The 19,829-nt window shown below is 32.1% G+C and overlaps 1 protein-coding gene across 2 annotated transcripts; it reads right to left on the bottom strand.

Annotated features, from left to right (window-relative positions):
- Positions 1–111: 111 nt before the first annotated feature.
- Positions 112–19,256, bottom strand: LOC124360393 (dnaJ homolog subfamily C member 17). 2 transcript variants are annotated; one of them, XM_046813995.1, is made up of 8 exons: positions 18,973–19,256; positions 18,684–18,800; positions 15,228–15,356; positions 11,694–11,852; positions 6,772–6,981; positions 5,435–5,515; positions 1,546–1,773; positions 112–281 (listed from the first exon to the last, which is right to left on the bottom strand). In XM_046813995.1, the coding sequence occupies exons 2-8, from the start codon at positions 18,750–18,752 to the stop codon at positions 177–179; spliced, it is 981 nt and encodes a 326-aa protein (XP_046669951.1). In that variant the 5' UTR covers positions 18,753–18,800; positions 18,973–19,256; the 3' UTR covers positions 112–176. The 2 variants fall into 2 exon arrangements, with proteins under 2 accessions (XP_046669951.1, XP_046669950.1); XM_046813994.1 differs by having other exon boundaries at positions 18,684–19,255.
- Between the last annotated feature and the right edge of the window lie 573 nt (positions 19,257–19,829).

Genomic DNA, 19,829 nt, shown 5'->3' with positions numbered 1-19,829 from the left:
ATTGAGACAGTTTCCCGGAATCTTTCAGTCAAACATTGCTTAGTTAAAATTAATTCACTACTAACACTATAGGAAGCAAAGGTTGTAGAAAAGAACAATAGACACTGAATATACACTTGGAAAATATTTATGTACACAAAATTACAATAGATTCAAATAATTTGAAATTGCTAGTGTCAACTTCCTCCTCTTTCTACTACTCTTCTTTTTTCTTCTTCTGCCTGCCTCATCCTTGATAGAACTGCTGCCTCAAAATCCGTTTCTTGTTTTTCTTGTCTATTCTGAAATGAAAACAATTTATACAGAAGGTGTAACAGTCTATAAGCATAGCCAGTTTATCACTACTCGATCCATTAATTAGTATTTAAAGGACTCCTGATACTACTAAATTTCTTTTAGATTAAGGAAAGTTTAATTCTTGCAAAACAAAAATTATTTTTTTGAAAATATATGTAGTTTTTTTTACCCTTTTTCAACTTTGAGACTAGCACAAAATACGCAACTACTTCATAAGTTGCTTAAGTCAAAGTGATGATGTTTATCAGAAATGTCAATCTTTTTGGAATAGTTTAGTTCAATGGAACAAATAGATATTGTTTTAGTCTGGGTTAAAGCCATGTTTTATGTTTAAATAAATCATATATGTGGAGATGACAGCGACTCAAAATGAGTCACTGGCTAATAGGCGGGTTAAGTTACATGAGAATGATATAGAGAAACTTGTAATATTTTCTACGGTTTTTAAGATAAATTTCTAACTCAAATAAAATTTTGCAAAAAGTGCATTTTTTAAACAAGAGAAATATTTTTAAATGAAATTTAACGTACAATACTAGAATTTAAAAAGTGTTATACGTAATATTCTGGATTTTTTTTAAAAGCAACATTCCAAGCCAATTTTGGACAAAATTTATATTTTTCTAAGTTATCAAGCTATTATGTTTTGATGTTATATTTTATTAATTGTAGCTTACAGAAGTACACAAAACAATATATATTTTTTAAATTAATGTTTACAATAAAAGATATATATATATATTTATTTATATTATATGTATATATATATATATTTATTTATTTATATATATGTATATATATTTATTTATTTATGTATATGTAAACCCCAAAAAACCAAAAAGATTTCGTGTCTCAATCTAAGGAGTGCCATGGAAATGCAAAATGCAGGCCTAGGTCAATATGTATATAATATTTAAAGTAATAATTATTAGAACATAATGCCCCAAACTACACTTAAAGGTTTTATTCATTATAAAATGGAGGCTGTTGAAATGAAATCAATATTTAAACAACAACCATTTTAAAGGATCAGTGTTTTTTTTAATCACTGTTATAAAAAAAAGTTAGAGCTCTTTCAGTACTTAATCAAAGTGTACTATTTTCTAATTTATAAGTTTTATTAAATAAAATTTGGATTATTAAATATCTTTGTGTTGGCAGCACAGTATATACAAGATTACAAGATCCAAAAGAGTGACAGTATAAATTATGTTTGGAAATTACTAAAAAATGTAATAATAAACTTACCTTCTTAAATATATCAGACCCTGGATGAAAGCAAGGGAACACTTTAGATTGGGAAGTAGAAGTGTTGGTTGGTACAGAGGGGAATATATTCATTCCAGGCTGAGTAGTAGTCACATTTGGACCTCTGGTTGCATTAAACGGTACACCAACACTGGGAGGCCTTCCTCTCAACCAACTCACTGACAATGGGTTTGACAGAAACCCCTGTTCCAGCCGTTGTGCATTTATCTGTAAAATATATTGTAACCAATAAACTATTCATCGTTTGTATAAAATAAAGTCACCCTGATTACCTTAAAAGTATCAATGATATTTTCTATGGAACATAAGTCGCTGAAACTTTGTAATTGTAATAAAGACATAGTGAGATTAGATAGGGTCACCTTTTTTACAGTCTTTTAGTTTCTTTAATCTAAAATGTATCATTAAAAACATAACTTAAAAAAAATTATATATTGTTTTTCTTTAGCCTCGATATATTGATATATATATATATATAATATATATATATATATATATATATATATATATATAATCTACAGATGTTGTTCTGAGGGCTATGCCCTAAAATTTTGCCTGAAATTGAGAGCCAAAGGCAAAGGTAAAATCGTAGTCTTAAGAGCTGTGAAAGAGGTGGAGCAGGTGGCGTTAGCAAGGATCTGATCTTCAGCCAAATGTAGTGTTTGTTTCTTGTCACAGTTGGCAGAGTATCCAAAATATTCATAGTATTTATGGTTCATGGCTGTCTTTTACGTTTAGTGGTCCACTCTTTTTTTTTTCTTTAATCTTTTGAGTGAAGATGGCTCTCTACAACAAGAATGAAATATTTCAACATTTTAATTGTGTTGGCAATGATTTGATACATAGTGAGAGCCAGAAAACTTACATCAAGCCTCAGGAGTTCCAAAAGTACATTTATTCTCCAGATATCTGCTTCTAATAAAATGTTATTACCTAAATGTGAACTTCAAAGCAGAGACATTCACTTCTTGTATTTAGATCATATAACAAAGCGTTGATTTAAGCTCCCCAGTACTTAAAAACATTTGTACTTGTTTGTTTCCTTATGCTTAGTCTCAGGAACTTTGGTAACCTTGTCATTACTCTAATTACCTTTTTTAGAGATTAATAATTCTGTCTACTATTATTACCACCAAAAGCTGCAATTTTGTAAGATGAGTGTCAACAACAACAAATAACTGCACTAACTTTTTTTTTGGTGGAGGATGAAAATTTTTTGTGTGGAGGATAGAAATCAATTTATTTGTTTCTTCTGCTTTGCTTTCCTACTCTTCCTTTGATATTTATATGGTTTTCTGATCGTCACTCAGCCTAATTATTCATACAATGCACATAATGAAGACTAATAACATTTTCACTCTCAGACAAAAATATTTGACATAAGCATAAAATCTAAAAGATTTCAGCATTTTGTTCCATATACTGAGTAAAAGAAAGTGATAAAAATTATCATCTTAATATACAGGGTGAATGGAAAGTATGGATACCTCATCTATATATATAAAAATGAAACTGTTCGTGTGTAACAGCATCACTCACAAACGGCTGGACGGATTCGCCTAATTTTTTTTTTAATTTGTTCGTCTTGATCTGTAGAAGGTTATAGGATACTTTTTATCCCTTTCCCCGATTCAGGATTCCGCCCCACTGGTTACAGAAATACCCGTAAGAAATGCATTGCAGCAAACATATGTTATTAAGTGAAAGAGTCTTTTCAAATTTTTAATCAGCTGTTCTTTGTAAACATATATAATGCGACAAAAAATATATTTATATATAAATTTCTTTACACTTATAGTTTTAAAGCATAGAGTAAGCTTAAGAGAAACGACAAATTTTGTTTAAACTGTTTCTGCAATCATAATATATAAAAAATGAATGTTTGTGTGTTTGTCCTTTATAGACTCAGAAACTATTGGACCAATCACTATGAAAATTTGTATTTTTCTATGTAGAAGGTTTATTACGCAATGCCCATTGATGTAACTAACCACCAGGCTGTACTGCAAGATATAAAAGTTATCAAAGCGCCTGCACATTATAAAGTGCAATTACAACACAGTAGTTACGTATATTAAAATATCCAAACACTATTTGAAGGCAAAGAAATATACGGGCAAAGCTTAAGAGACGCGTCCGAAGCCGCGGGAAACAGCTAGTATTAACTATTTAACAACCACACCTAGAAAACCAAACTCAGCATACATCTGCAGTGTAGAAAACTACACTCTTTGATTATTATGACAAGATTGCCCCTGTCCCCATAATACAAAATTGAGTAAAATTTACAATATTTCAATGTAATCCTTATGAAGTTACACATTATTTTTAAAGTTCTTTATAAAAGAACATTAACAGTGAAACTTAGTTGTCGTTATCTCAAGCAAGTACTACAATATGGTGACTAAATTCAAATGTCAAATATGCTTATGCCTAAAATTGTTAAAAACAACAAGTTATAAACACAGTTATAACGTGTTTAAATGAATTATTTTGTATTGCAAGTGAAAAACATACATTCAAAAAATCAAAATGTTTGAAAAATCAAAGCTTGTTGAACTTGATAACCTGTGTTTTTATAACATAAGCTCAAACTGCTCTCTGTCAACAGTCTGGGAATGTGCAAAATTGTTGTAAAATCCTGTAGTGGCAAGTTGGATGAATTCCTGCACAGTTTTTGCACAATTTTGTCTCCAAAATCGTTGATGGACTGTTGTTTTCATTTTTACACATTGTTTTTAATATGCCCCACTAAAAATAATGTAATAGGTCAGTGTTGACCTTGCAGGCCACTCAATCTAACTGACCATAATGCAGAGGTGCTCCAACTTGCTGAAACCAGACATCAACCGAACAGCCTGAATAATCTGCTGTATATGATTAAGGTTTCCACAACGTAAAAGTGTGCAACAAATTAACCTCCTGCAATACCCAGCCAAATGTTTTAATGTTTCTGGATACTGTGTATGTTGTTCTTTCATCCAGTAAGTAAGGGTTAACACCAGACCAATACCAACATGCTTGCTGATATGCTGGTTTACATTGTCACTTAGAATAAATGACGCTTTGTCTTTGAAAACAATGTTATACAGGGCAATGTTCGCAAAATGAATCATCCTGTTTGGCATGTCTATATTTCGAAACAGTAGTAAACATATACAATTACTAATTTTTTTGGCTGATAGGGAAACTCAAAAAGTTTTTTTTCATACCTATTCAAAGGTGTTCAATATGTCCACCTTTAGATACACGGCATATGTCTATGCGGTATTCAAATTCATCCCACACTGCAGTGAGCATGTCCTGAGTTACTGATTCCACTGCTGTTGTAATGCGATTCCTCCTGAAATTGTGCATACCATCGTCTAATGCTCTGTGATGTAGGAGAATCAACACCATACTTATTAAGAAAGTCACGCTGAACAGTTATTACAGACTCACACTGCGAAAAACGTAGAACACAAAACGCTTTTTGTGGTGCAGACGCCATTTTCACTAGAAATGAAGTAGGCGTGCTGCTGCGAACTGGAACCTTGATGGAAACTCAAGCGCGCTGCTGCTACCTAGCGGGAACCATGTAAAACTTTAAAAGGTACTCTTTTCAACAGTACGTTGTTGGCGCATTTAGCTCAACAAACAGAATAGTTATGATTTTATTAAATCGGATGATTCTTTTTGTTACACCATGTATAATGCTAACTGTATTATTGTCAATACTCGTCATTATTAATGTTGTAATTATGTTGTACAACTCCTTTAAAATAATTTCATTTATAATATTTTGGAAATACACAATTCAGTTATTAGGAAATTACTTGACTAAACTTACAAACAAAAAACGTTTTGATTAGAAAGCTTAACTACTTACTGCAGCTGTTGAAGAGTTGAATTCTAATAATGCTGAACCCTTTTTCTTGTTTGATACAACCAATGCAGATATTTCTCCATACTGAAAAGAAAAACTTAATTAATCAATTATATCACTCATAAGCTTTAACGTCAGTCTTTGTACACATTACAAAGACAGTAATAATGTTATCAAAACCTTCAGTTGTAAATCACAAAGTTACTATTTAACCCTAGACGTCACGGGAGACTAATTGAACAGGTGTTTGCTTCTCTTATGATCAATCACACTTCATACCTAATAGTCGAAATGTAGACCTCATTAGGGATAAAATTTAAACTGATATCTGAGACCTTTGACCTGTACAGATCAACTGATATCTGAAGTGGTATGCCAAACTGGCTTTAAAAAAATTCAACAAATGTGTTGCCCAATGAGATTAAAAAAAATCAACATTTTCTACCAGCCAATCTAGGTGCTAAGACTAGGGTAATTCGACTGTTTATAATGTTATTTTGTGCCTTAACCTTCTTTGATGTTTGCAAAAAGGAAGGGACAAACTAACCTATAGTTTACCACACTTCTATTCCTCATGTACAAACAGTTACAATAAAATGCCTCTTTCATTAATATTGTACACCTCTGTGACAATGGGTGTGGAGATCAGAATAAGAACAGTGCTGTGATGGCTATGATTCTGAAATGGTTTGCGACTGCAGCTTCAGAACACATTCAGGAAGTAGAATTAATTTTTCAATCTGAGGTTACATTTACTTGCCACCAGATACTGATTGGAAATACTAAATAACTGTATCAGAATAGTTTTAATAAATTGTAACACCTGAAGAATATAACAATATATTTAAAACATTTACAATATTAATGAACATTTATTTAAAATCCAAAATTCTAGGGATAACTGATTGCAATTAAACTTGGAATAGTGGTTATAATTGCACAGTTTTAGGGGGAAGTTAACAATCTAAGCTAATTATCTGATTTCAAGCTATGATTTACTTTATGGGAAAATGTAGTGAATGTATTGGATTTGTTTTAGAAAATTTTAGTATCAGATTTTATACCTTACAAGTTCAATATAGTTACTACTCTACATACAATAACATTACGCCTGAAGCTCAGTACCGTAAAAGTGAAGAGTAAGTTGAGTATCCTTGTATTATTGCTAAAACAATTGTTTTAGCAATTATTCCTAACAATTTTAATTATTCTTAATACTTTATAACGCAACTACACAAAATAAATTGAGTTTTTCTCAATTTTGTGATACTTGTCTTAATTACTTTTTAATGCATATGGCTTTCAGTAAATTTTTAAGTACTTAAGCTACATTTACTAACCTTTGAAAATATTTTTGTCAGAGATTCATGATTGTAGGTATTATGTGATTGGTCACCTTCTGTAACTTTCCATTTTACTTTTAATCTGAATAAATCAAGATCAAGCTGCTCAGAATCACAATATTTTTCACGTTGAATCTGCGAACGGACAAACTCTATCTCTTCTTCCAATTGTTTTGAACCCTCCTTACGAAGTCGCTCAATCTCAGCCTAGAAGCATCACAAGAACACAATAATAAAATTCTGAAATATATATATATATATATATAATTCATAACAATAGGGTTTAGTATATATACAAACACACATACATACCTCATTGTAAGAATAAGACTACCACAAGGCACATGCAAACTAATTATTCCAGATTTTTCAAGCTTTTTTTAAGTTTTCGGTTATAACATAATTTTTACATTTTTGTTATTAATTATATTTCCACAGTAACTTTAAGAGTATATTTACAGTAACTTACAGTACATATATTTAGAGTATAATGCATCACAATAATTTACATGTGAACAGTAAATTTTAGTTTTCAAACTGTTTCGTTTTAACTCATTAAAGTCTTTCCTTATGAAAAACAACATTTTAAATTATATAAAAAGATCTACTGGTATACAAGTATAAACCTATAAGTGAGAAATTGAAATATCACACGAGCTTATTTAAAATGCAAAAATACACTACATCATTAAAACATAACAATTAAGCACTGACAAGGAAATGTCCATTTTTAGAAGTGACCAATAGACAAACCTTAGGCTCTCAGACAGATAATGAACAACCGGCCAATAGCTTTTTTCCACCATCACAACTGATGTCAACTTCACCACAATTCGGCACCGTTGTCTTCTGCTTATTATATTATAATATAGAAGTTCTGTAAACACTGATTATAAAGGCTTATACATGATTTTAAAGAGAAGCAAAGAAATACCCTAAATTTGTGTCAATTGTTATTGCTGTTCTTGGTGTTATTCTATACATGACATCTATTAACTATGGCTTGTTCACAACATTTTTTTCTGAAAATTTTCAGGCTTTTAACATATATGATATCCAAAACGGTTCAGATAAAATTGAATTTTTTACAGCGTTTTACTTAAACATTTGTATATATATATATATATATATATTTTATATTGATAGTTGAATATCTAAAAAGTAAACATAATTATATACAAATCCTGAAAATTTCGAAGAATTTAGAGAAACAGTAAAGTCACTCCACTGTCATAGCAACTGAGCCATGGTCATCCAAATCATTGTGATGTATTTATACCCAATACTGTATGAAAACCTAAAATAAAGTACAAAACGTCATTTTCACTGTTAAGGAAATTTAATTAATTAACCATTGGTATATATAGACGTCACAAAATTACGTAACAACAAAATATTGTTGCCAAACAGTTTTCAGAAACAAGACACACAATGATACATTGTTGCAAAAGAGCAAAGGGCTCTCTAATCTGATAGCCTCCTTCGAATCGAGGCTTCCTGATGTCAAAGTTAAAATAAAGTCTTTAGAGGAATCCAAGGAAGCTGGCTGTTCACTACCATACGAGAGCGTCATTGAAGAGATTAATAAATAATCAAAGAGAGAAAAAAATGTGATAATTTTAAATTTTTCTGAATCACAAATCCCGGATAATAATCACAAAAAGATTCATGACAGGTCAAAGATCGATATGATCTTCTCAAAATCTGGTAGTGTTGTCGGAGAGTACACAACTTTCTTTCTCATTAGGAAGAAGACCCCCAACAAGCCATTCCCCATCAAGCTAATTCTCAAGACCAAAGATCAAGCCCTTGCTCTTTTAGACAACTTCAATTCGAAAAACTTGCATTGCAAGCTTTGGATCAAGATGTCTTAGACGTGAATATCTCCAGTGACCAAACCTCACAAGAAATTGCTTACTTGGAGAAGTCTGAACTTACAATCAAATATTTAAATAGAACCCCCAAAGTTTTTAATAGAAAAAATGAGTTATATTAATGGTTATAATTAATTGAGAATTCTTTATCAAAATATTAATGGCCTAAGAAACAAGTTAGGTGATCTAAATATTTCTTTAGGTGCTTGTACTACTGGTCTTGTTGTACTTCCAGAACCTAACTTGACTCCAGACATATAATTCTTAACTTGACTTTCTTAACCACAGAATTTTCAGATATAATAGAAATCTCACTACCAGTGTCCAGAAGAGTGACGGTGGTGTCCTCAGCCGTGGGGAAACAGTATCCCAGTTCATGTGGTTGGATTTGATTCGGTCTCTCTGAGTGTGTTATTGTTACTTTAGATCTCAATCAACACAAGAAGCTACTTATTGCTCCTGTTTATATACTCTCTTAACCTGGTGGAATTATGAAAATCTTAATGCAGTAGTGGAAGAAGTGGTAATCACACAAGAGTGTTCCTACTGAAGTGATTTTTTTGGGCAACTTTAACGTTGATTGAAGAGAGGCTGATTATTTGTGCCCTAAATAGCAGTCTCAACCGGTTCAGTGACTGGCTGTTGGTTTAAATCTCACACAATTTAATCACAGAAATGTTCTTCTGGACTTGGTATTTACTGACATAAATCTCAATGTGTTAACAGACTCTCTGCCCTTATTACCTATTGATGCCCATCATCCATCTGTATCCATCACAGCTCCATTAGGCTCCTCAAGTGGTATCCATTGTTCCTGATTTTTGTAGGTGTAACCTGGAGTGAGCTCTTGCTGACCTGCAGTTAATCGACTTTATGAGCAACATTACAGGTGGTGATGTAAACCAAATGTTTGTAATTTTGTGCAATAAGATCTGATCGTTTGTTTTGGAATTTACCCCAACTAAGAAATTGGGGATTTTGAGGTTCCCATGCTGGTTTTCCCGTGAGTTGAAACACAGCTCACGATCACGAAGAAAGTGCTTCAAAGGTTTCAAACAAGACTAGCATATGCTAAGTTCTCTCGAGTACGAACACAATGCCGCTTGTTTTCAAGAGAATGCTTTCAAGTGTATGTTTCGCGTGTCCAGGAGGTTGCTGGCACTAATACAAAAATCTTTGTGAGTTTTCCAAGAATTATCAGAGACAAAACGCTGTGGCCTCCACCCTGAACTTAGATCATTTTATTACTTCAGACTGAAACGACTTGTATGAACTTTTCTCATCACTCTTCTTTTCAGTGTTTACTACTCCTGTATCCTAACAAAGACTGTGGATCAGACAACATTCTACTGAGGGTGCTGAAGCACTGTACATTTCTCATTTCTGAGCCATTGCCATACTCTTTAACATATCAATATGTACTGGAGCCTTTTCAGATGCACTCAAACTGGGTCATGTGATGTTAATTTACAAATCTGGTTCAAAGGAGGATGTGAAATATAGACCGGTTGTTATTTTGTCTGCCTTCACTACAACCTCTGAGAAGCTTATTCTACTGAGGATCTCACCTCTTATCAAGAACATAATTTCATCAAAGCAGCATAGGTTTTGTCCGGGCATGTCCACCGCCATTGTTTTTTTATAGGATGCAATAGTCAGCTCCTTTTGTTGAAAGGTCATAAACCGATGTTATATATCTAGATTTCTCGAAAGCTTTCGACAAAGCCAGACACAACCATCTCCTTATGAAACTAAATGCAAATGGTATCCTGGGAAAGCTTCATGACTAGTTCTGGAGCTATCTATCAGATCGCAAACTCATCATCAGGTTCATCGGATCTTCCTCCTTTTTGCAGACATCAAGTTTTTTTACATGAATTTCCAGCATTGAAGACTGTAGAAACTTACAGGATAGCTTGGTTGCTATAGAAAATTGGTGCAACCTCAATAATATGCCCTTGAACATGACAGAGTGTACAAGCATTACCTTTAATAGAATAAAGTTTCTGATTGTTTTTCAGTACCACCTTCAGAGACAAGTGCTCAACTGATCAACTTCCGTTCGTGACTTGTTTGTAATTTTGACCCAGGATCTAAGTATGGCTCAACATGTTGACACCATCCGTCCTAAAGCATACAGATCTTTGGGCTTCTTAACTCGAACCTCAAGCTACATGGGCTGGACTCTAAAGACTTTGTTTTGTGAGGTCATATCTCGAGTACTGTTCAGAACTTGAGTACTGGCATGGTCACACACCAGGCCACTGTAATAAAGAAAATTAAGCATGTACAGAAGAAATTCTTCTGTTTGGTTGGTTTTTAAATAGGTTTAGATTTTAGAGACGTTCCTCACTTTGAGCTGCAGGCCTTTCTGAACATGAGCATGTTGGAACATAGACGATCTGTAAATGACGCCACTTTCTTATTCAAGATTCTCAACAACTACATTGGTTGTATTGCTATACGCTGCTGTGGTCAAACAAGGTCTCAAGAACTTTTTGCTCTCCACCATAACCTTACAAAAATACAAGGCTTGTTCTTAATTTCAATCACACCTTGTTATTTGTATTTATCATCTCATTATGCATGTTATGTCATTTAAGCAGTATCTTGCCATTTGTCAGCGTATATTCTTGTAATGAATAGTTCGTGAAAATGGCTATGTCCACTGGATAAATAAAATTACACTATATAAGATTTTCGTGTAACATACCATGAGTTGGAAAGTGACAATATGATATGTGAACTCCCATCAAATTCTAATTCTAATACAATAGTTTGAAGAACAAAAATGTTAAGTATAAGGGTATGTTCTTGGTAGAAAAGGGTTTGTAATAAATGTAATAAAAACTAGGCAATATTACAATTGTGCACCTTTGTCAAAATTAAATGTTTCATATTCTCTTTAAAACGGTTTTGAAGTATATTTAATGAACAAAGCAAACATGCCTTTGAATTAAACAAATAATATAAATAAACTAACATACCTTACACGATACTACACAGTAAACCAATTTAAATTCTATTAATGTGCCAATACTGTACCTTAAACTTTTCCTCAGCAGACTTTTCCCTGATTTCTTCAGTCTGTGCCTGTCTTTCTTTAGCTTCAAGATCTTCTTTCAGTTTCTTTCTTTTAGAATCAAGCTCTTTGTTTCGAAGAGCTGCAGCCTTTTTAGCATTTATTACTTTATCATATGCAGCCTATAAAATCACATTACATTAAAAATTAGTTAGTATGTTAAATGACAATTAAAAAGAATATTCCTTTTATAACAACCTTAAAAAGAGTTTTCTGCGATAAATTAAATAGTTAAAGCAGAAATTATTGTAATTAAAATAAAGTACTTATCCAATGCTAATTTTGTACTTACTGTTTAATTCGTTATTTATATCAGATTACCCAAGCACAGTTGTGTTGATGTAACTTAATGTGGCTATTTTGTTTTTGTATGTTTTGAAAATTTATAAATATTATATAATCATTAAATTTGTATAAATGGCAATAGCCTAATTTAATTTCAATAAACATTGAATCACAAAATATACTTATATATTGAAATGATATACATGTAATCATACATACTATACATATATTGATTGTATTACATTGGTGACTGATTGATAAAATGATATTTCTTTTCTACTTATATGATACTGTTAAATTTTAAAGCATCTGCTTTTATAACGTTTCTCTAATATTGGTTTAGTAATTCAACTAGCTGACCCGGCGAACTTTGTCCCGCCTTAAAGGCAATATCACATGATCACATTTTTTACTTTTTAAATTAGGAATAATTGTAAATAAAAAAGTATAATTATTCAATGATTCTTTATTTGCCATTTATTGTAGCACCTTGTGATAAACTACATTTTTTTTTTTTTTTTTTTTTTTTTTTTTTTTTTATTAGGCGCGAAAACCAATTAACGTGATGGTCTTCCGACCCGTGGACATGCCACATTTAATTGGCCATGGGAAAAACATGGATGTTTGAGATTAAGACCACAAACTTTCAAACGATTGACCCTTGTGACTTATTTACAGTCATGACGGATCGGAAATTGAAACTGTTTAAACTCAAATGGCATGTCGGGTGGCATCGGGATCCTCGGAATGAGAATTTCCTCACCTTTGAGTATTGTGGTGTAAATCAAATTGTTCATCAATTTACTTACCACCAAACTTGTTCCGTTTGCACAGTTTTGGTTGGTATAAGTTTCGAAGCATGATTACTACAGAACCAATATTTAGTTGTAAATTGTGCCAGGTACATCCAAGGAGTTTAAACATTCAATTGGATAGTTGGTGGCATCATCTTCATTTGTTACACAGTCAACAGATTTGAAAGAATGCAGTGTATCAATGATCTCATTCTGAATTATGTAGTTTAAGGTCATCTACATCTTTATTCTTAGCTGCCAAAATTGCTCGCTCACTCAACCATTCATTATTTTTGAGGTTAGTAATGATGTTTGGGAATACTTTGTTGATGAGTTCGTCTTTCGATGAGACAAAGTTACAGATATTCCGAGGAAAATGAAATCAATCCACTCGATTCGTCGACAGGTACTCGACCATTACCGATAGTCCCAACAATTACTCAGAGAAATCTTCAGCAGATGTATCGTTCAGCAATGCAACTCTCATGTTTTGTTGTCAGCTGAAGTTTCCTAACATAGCGCCATAGATTCGATGATTTGAGGCAAGCGTTTATTTTGTCGGCAGCAGTGGATCTGGGAATTACTGGCAATGTTTGGCGGAAAATCGCCAGACAGTAAAATAGTTGCGCCTCCAAAACATTTTGAGTCATTACGTAGATCTTGCAATGTTCGGTTAAGTGCTTCCAATGCACGTTTATGCGCTATTGTGCATTCGTCCCAGATGATGATCTTCGATTCTGATAAAAACTTTTCGCCATAGCGGAGCGCATTGTAATGTTGCACGTTGGTTCTTCAATATATTGAAGATTTTAACGGCAATTTTAATGCCAGAATGTGCCGTACGACATCCTTCTAGCAATGTGGCTGATTATTCCAGAAGAAGCGACTGAAAACTGCAATGTTGGATCTTGCACGAACAGTGGCTAAAAACTACTGACATGAGGAATGTCTTACCAGTTCCACCATGTAAATATAAACCACCGTTTCCATTATCAATTGCCTTCATTAATGTATCATAAACTTCCTTTTGTTGGGGGTTCATCAGGGTTTGAACTACTAAATCTAATTCCTGGTGATCATATTCACGTTTCCATTCCAATTCTCGATTAAATGCGTCATTCATTTTACGATTTGGCGCTGGCATTCCTAACCTGACTAATAAACTACCACACATGAGATAACTCATGTCTTCGATCAAGAGTAAGGCCCGATTATGTATCTCCTCATTCATTTTAAGATCGGAATTTATTGAACTGACACGAATTTGATGTAAAATATCTTCTGCCATATTATCCTTGTATTGTGCCACAGGTTAGGTGGGTTCGATGGAAAGCATGTCGAAATGATGATAGCAAATAATGTACGTATCTGACTTGGAGATGCAGAGATAACTGCTTTGAATTGTAAAAAATTAAAATTTGATTTGTATTATCTGGATAGTAAAGTCTATGCTTAATAGTGATTGCAGAAACAGTTGAAACAAAATTTGCTGTTTCTCTTAAGCTTACTCTATGCTTTAAAACTATAAATGCAAAGAAATTTAAAATGGTAATTAAATGATATAAACATAATTTCTTTTGTTGCATTATATATGTTTACAAAGAACAGCTGATTCAATTTGAACAGGCCCTTTCACTTAATAACATATGTTTGCTGTAATGCATTTCTTACGGGTATTTCCGTAAACTTTTAGAGACCAGTGGGCGGAATCCTGAAATCGGGAACGGGATAAAAAGTATCCTATGTGTTTTTCCCAGTTCTTAGCTACCTCCCTACCAATTTTCAGCCAAATCGGATCAGCCGTTCTTGACTTATAAATAGTGTAACTAACACGACTTTCTTTTATATATATAGATTAAAATATTGATACTAAACAATTTCCATTCAAAATATTGATTGGACAGCATGATTTAGCTTCGTTAATTTTTTCTTACTACAGGTTGGTCTGTCCCACCTCTAGTAATAAGATTTTATTTCAAATGTTCCAATCAATTATGCTGAATACGTATATAAATTGGTCATTATTACACTGCAAACAATTATCAAAACTTATGTTGTATATAATATATAATTGAAATTAAGATTTTGGCATGTGTAAGACATGAGAGTATTTGGGTTCATACAATCTTTGATAGTTTGGATTACAATTCTCATAATATGTGTAAAAAAACAATCACAGGAAGGGAAATTCTTATTCATATTTCTTTTGTACCATTGAAATGAATCAAGTCTAATTCGTTTGAAATCTTTGGTTTCTTACAAAATTTAATATATTTATACACTATATATTCCCAATTTGCAACTGGTCTGGTTCCTCTCAGTTTTGTTTAATAACTAAACCTAGTACTTTAATTCCAGCTATTGCGGAACATACTCCGCTCTTAGAATAGTGTTGGAAACTAAAATAATACAACTTACCCTAGCTGATTCATCAATGAGAATTTCTAATGCCCTCGATAACTGATGAAAGAGCTCTCCTGCTCTTGCATTATCTGGATTTTTATCCGGATGGCACTTGAGAGCTTTCTTACGGTATGCTTTCTTAACCTGAAATCATGAAATGGTCAAATAAATGAGTAAACAGTAAAAACAAACACACAACACCCATGACATTATATTAAACAATAAGTTTTAAAAAGGATTGTATCTATACAAGTTTTTGTTAATAAATATTGCTCGGAGGTGTGTCCTACCATTTGCCTCTGAGGACACAACTGTCAAAGTGAGTTGTTTGATTTTAAAATCAGGTACAGCATTATTTTTTGAAGTTTTTGCAATGCTTACTCTGAAAGAGGCACTTTGAATCATATGGGGATTGGACCATCAAGAAAGCTGTACAGAGTTTCAATCAGGTGGTATCCTTACACAGGTAAGCCTTTTGGTTTATCATACTGTAGACTAATTTTTATTACAGATACCAACTTTTAATGTACCAAACATAGGAAACAGAATGCAAAAACTATTTTTCACTGTGATTCAAGTCCGATAAGCCTACCCTCTGCATTCCAAGATTACTATGAAACATAACCATGATGCTTTTTTGCAGTAAACAGAAATTGATATGTAGTCGGAGTCTATAAATATGTATAAATAATTAGGCTATACTTCGCAATAAAATGTCTTTACACATTACAAACATTATTACATTAATAAATATGATAAGTGGTCTGTGGACTCAATACACACAGTTTTTTACGATAAATCTTCTGAATTGTTATCTACTGAAGGAGTAGAAGATCTAGCCAGGTTGTGACTTCACTTCCATAAGAAGCCAGCAAAACCTTGATTAACATTATTGACATTTTATTTTAACCTAATAAAGAAAGAAAAAATATGAGGAAAAGGCTAAATGTAATAACTACGGTTTCACTTGTGAAAATCTAATAATTAAACTGATACAAAACAAAATACTACCGAATATTTACAGGAACATGATTATATAACATGTAAATCGCAGTCAAAATTTAAAAAGGGGAAAATTGTATTGTATTTTGCTGTTGTATGAATGAAGTTTCATGAGTCAATTCATATATTTTAAATTTAGGTTAGTATCGATTTTTTAACAGTAATGTATCATTTCAGTATAAACATGACACATTATGACTTACATGGAAGGGAACTAAGTAATAAATTTATTAGGGGTGTTCCTCAACAATGTAACACTAAAATCAGACTTTTCATCAGACCCCCCTGCATCCTCCCCTTGTAACGGACTTGTAACAGTAACATTAACCTCCCTCAATAATTAGGCTACATAACACTGCTATTAATAAACCTCAAATTTATATTATTCTAAAAATTCTGATATAATAAAAACAATTTTAAACTCCAAAATAAATTGTGTTTTATTAATACAAAACTGGCATTCCTCAACTGTAGAACGTAGTTTTGAACTGTTTGCTGTTTCTTCTCGGGATGTGCATTTTTGTAATTTAAAATCATTAATTAAATAGTTTTCCCTGTCTATTTTTTTAACTTTTTAACTCAAATCTATATGCAACCATAACTTAGCAAGACAATCACTACACAATTACTTGGTCACTGTACTGTTAGGGCAATACCATCCGTACCAAAAAATTGTGATTCTGTCCGGCAGAATTTAATGTTACTAGAGAAGCAGATATCTTACGGCACTTAATATGTGCAGGATTTTGGCGTGTTAAACTATTGGCAGACAAAACACTCATCAATTTTATTTTTAAGTCAGTGTTAAAACGGACAAGGAAGAAATCATTTATATTGGTACATTGCACTTGCTGAGTTATAAATACAATGTGGTGAAATTTTTATCTGTAATACTTCAGCCCAACATCTGTTCATTTATTTTATAGTATATTTCTTACAACTTACATTGTAACAGCTGGACTTTGCTCTACTTCCACAAAAAACTTATCCATATCAGTTTATTGAATAAAATACTTCATATCCAGGAAAAACAATAACCTTTGTCCTGATCATTTCTGGTCGATAATGTCTCGAAATTGCCAGCAGGATCACGAATCTTCAAATTATATTTTCCATATATCAAACTACTTTATTTCATTGATTTAATTTAGCATAATCTAATTTTTAATTTTATAAAATAGTTCATAAATATGTGTTAATTTAGCCTAATACATTCTTTTACTGTCAAATAACCCCTTTTTTCTTTTATTTATAACTGAAACATTTTGTAATATTAAAACACTTAATTATTATATAGGCTAGTTGTGATAAAAATAATTGTATTGTTGTATTTGTTAGTATATAGGCTATTACTTGTTTGAGTTTATTTTGATAGCTAGGCTATTATACAGACAATGTTTACTTGTGCAATATTGATATTTAAAATCAATTGTTTACCTGGTCTTTTATGGAAGTGATAGATTAGGTACATTTTTCTTAGTTTCTTAAATATATTACAGTAATATTTTTTACTCTTAGTGTTTTAGTAAATTTTTGGATAAAGTTACAGGCAGAGGTATGGTACTGTAAGCAAATCTGGTTTTTAACATTTAATATATCCCTGTCACTGACAAACAGCATTTTATGTTGTTTTTTTTTCGGGGAGACTGTAATACACGGCCTACACTCTTTATTCGATTGTTTTTATTGAACAATTCGATATATTAGCCAACTTTGATACGTAAAAAATCGTACACAATAAGAGTTTTAATGAACTACTGTAACAAGATGAATCTCTTACATTACAATTTTAAATACACAAATTTTACAATAACATTACAAAATAACAAAACCAACTATGGTCTAGACTTGGATACCAAAGAAACATTACAATATTTATAACTTACCCAGCTTGATATCAATAAGTAACCCCTTTGATGAAATGGAGGAAAGAATTCTCCCCATGTATTACCAGGAGGCAAACCCACATTGTCACTTGTGAGAAATATCTTACATATTTTCGTCATATTCATCGCCATTTTCAAAGTCTCAAAATATTAGTTACTTCTTATTGTTTATTGTTTACGTTAAAATAACTAATAAGCTGAAATCATATGATAAGTTAAGTAAATTGTAATAGGCTATAGAATTATCCTTCAGATAAAAACAATCAAATTAAACGATAATAGCAATCGAATAATGAGTGTAGGTCGCTTATTAAATACTACCCGTTTTAATTCAAATGGAAAGTGCTTGATACATGACTAAGATTGCAATATTAAAGTGGCGAACTAAAAGTGATGAAAGGCCTAACAAAATAAAATGTCTGATAATTACAATGTATTCTATAATAATATTGATGTTTACTTTCACATATCAATAGGCCTATTAACATTTGAATTAAAAAATTGCAAACTATTGGTTTGCCAGCTCTTACACAAGTACAATCAAGTTCAATGGCTATAAATAGGCTACTAGAATTAGACTTACCTCCTGAACTGTAGCTGAAGGCAATATACCCAATAATTCATAAAGATCAATCTTCGTGATGTCATCCATACTTCACAATTTTTAATGAACTTCTCAAATTTTTAGGTCAGCTACAGCCTGTGATTATAGAGGTAAAAGTCCTATTAATAGGCAGCCTCTAGCACAAGTACAACAACCTCTTCTTGCTAGTAAAAATTAGTAGCAATCCAGTTTTTAATATTTTATCTTATATTAAATTATTTCAATTAACACAAACATTGTCTATAATGAATTTAATACCTAGGCTTACCTATAAATACACAAAACTAGATTAGGGTGTATATAAACAACAAAAGACCATTTTTAAACAATAGAATATGTATGAATTGTGATAAGTATAACCGATGAAATAATCTAATTGATTTTAATACAAGTTATAATATAAAAAACAAAAATATCTTTTCTAACACATGAAAAGTTTTGGCTCTCGTTCAATTTAGTACTTTAACGCTTCATTCACTACTAGGTTAGTTTTTCCTATGTTTATGTTGATGTTATTTTCACTTCCATTTTGCACAACCAACCAACCAGAAGCTAGAAAGAAACCACCAACACTAAACCACCGTGAAGTTAGCGTCACTTTATCGTCCGTTTGTATTCCGTGCAACAATGTTGCAGTCAACAATCTGAAGGCGCTAACAAACATTCAAAATCTAAAATAATAGTATAAAACGAATTAGTAAAATACGATTTTTCACAAAATCACACAGTTTTTCGTATTTATTATTTACCACAAAGAATTCCCGATAAATTTATAATAAATAAAAACCCAAATATAATAACTAAAATGTATCCTTAAAATGGCGTTCTCTACTTAAAAACCCACTCCTGAGACTAAACCAAACAAGTGCCCGCAATGAAACTTTGTACACAGATGCTCTGTAAGCTGAAATTAAATATACCAACGTCAAAAAGATGGTGTCGGCCGTCAGAGGTGCTATCGTCTAAATTAAATGCACCGTTGGACGGGCGTACCAAAGAAGTGCCCGCAATGAAAATTTGTACACAGGTGCCCTGTATGCTGAACTTTAATATACCAAGGTCAAAAAGGTGGTGTCGGCCGTCAGAGGTCCTATCGTCTGAATTAAAATGCACCGTTAGACGGGC

Source organism: Homalodisca vitripennis, chromosome 4 (genome assembly GCF_021130785.1).
Source record: "Homalodisca vitripennis isolate AUS2020 chromosome 4, UT_GWSS_2.1, whole genome shotgun sequence".
Classification (NCBI taxonomy): domain Eukaryota; kingdom Metazoa; phylum Arthropoda; class Insecta; order Hemiptera; family Cicadellidae; genus Homalodisca; species Homalodisca vitripennis.
Note: the sequence above shows the minus strand (reverse complement) of the source record. Positions and strands in the feature narration are given on the sequence as shown.

Bases quoted from the DNA above. Each gene is read 5' to 3' on its own strand.
- LOC124360393 (XM_046813995.1), bottom strand. From the start codon at position 18,752: ATGGATGACATCACGAAGATTGATCTTTATGAATTATTGGGTATATTG. The intron at 15,357-18,683 runs GTAAGTCTAATT...TCATGATTTCAG, and splicing joins CTTCAGCTACAGTTCAGGAG to GTTAAGAAAGCATACCGTAA. The intron at 5,516-6,771 runs GTTAGTAAATGT...TTTTCTTTTCAG, and splicing joins TGACAAAAATATTTTCAAAG to TATGGAGAAATATCTGCATT.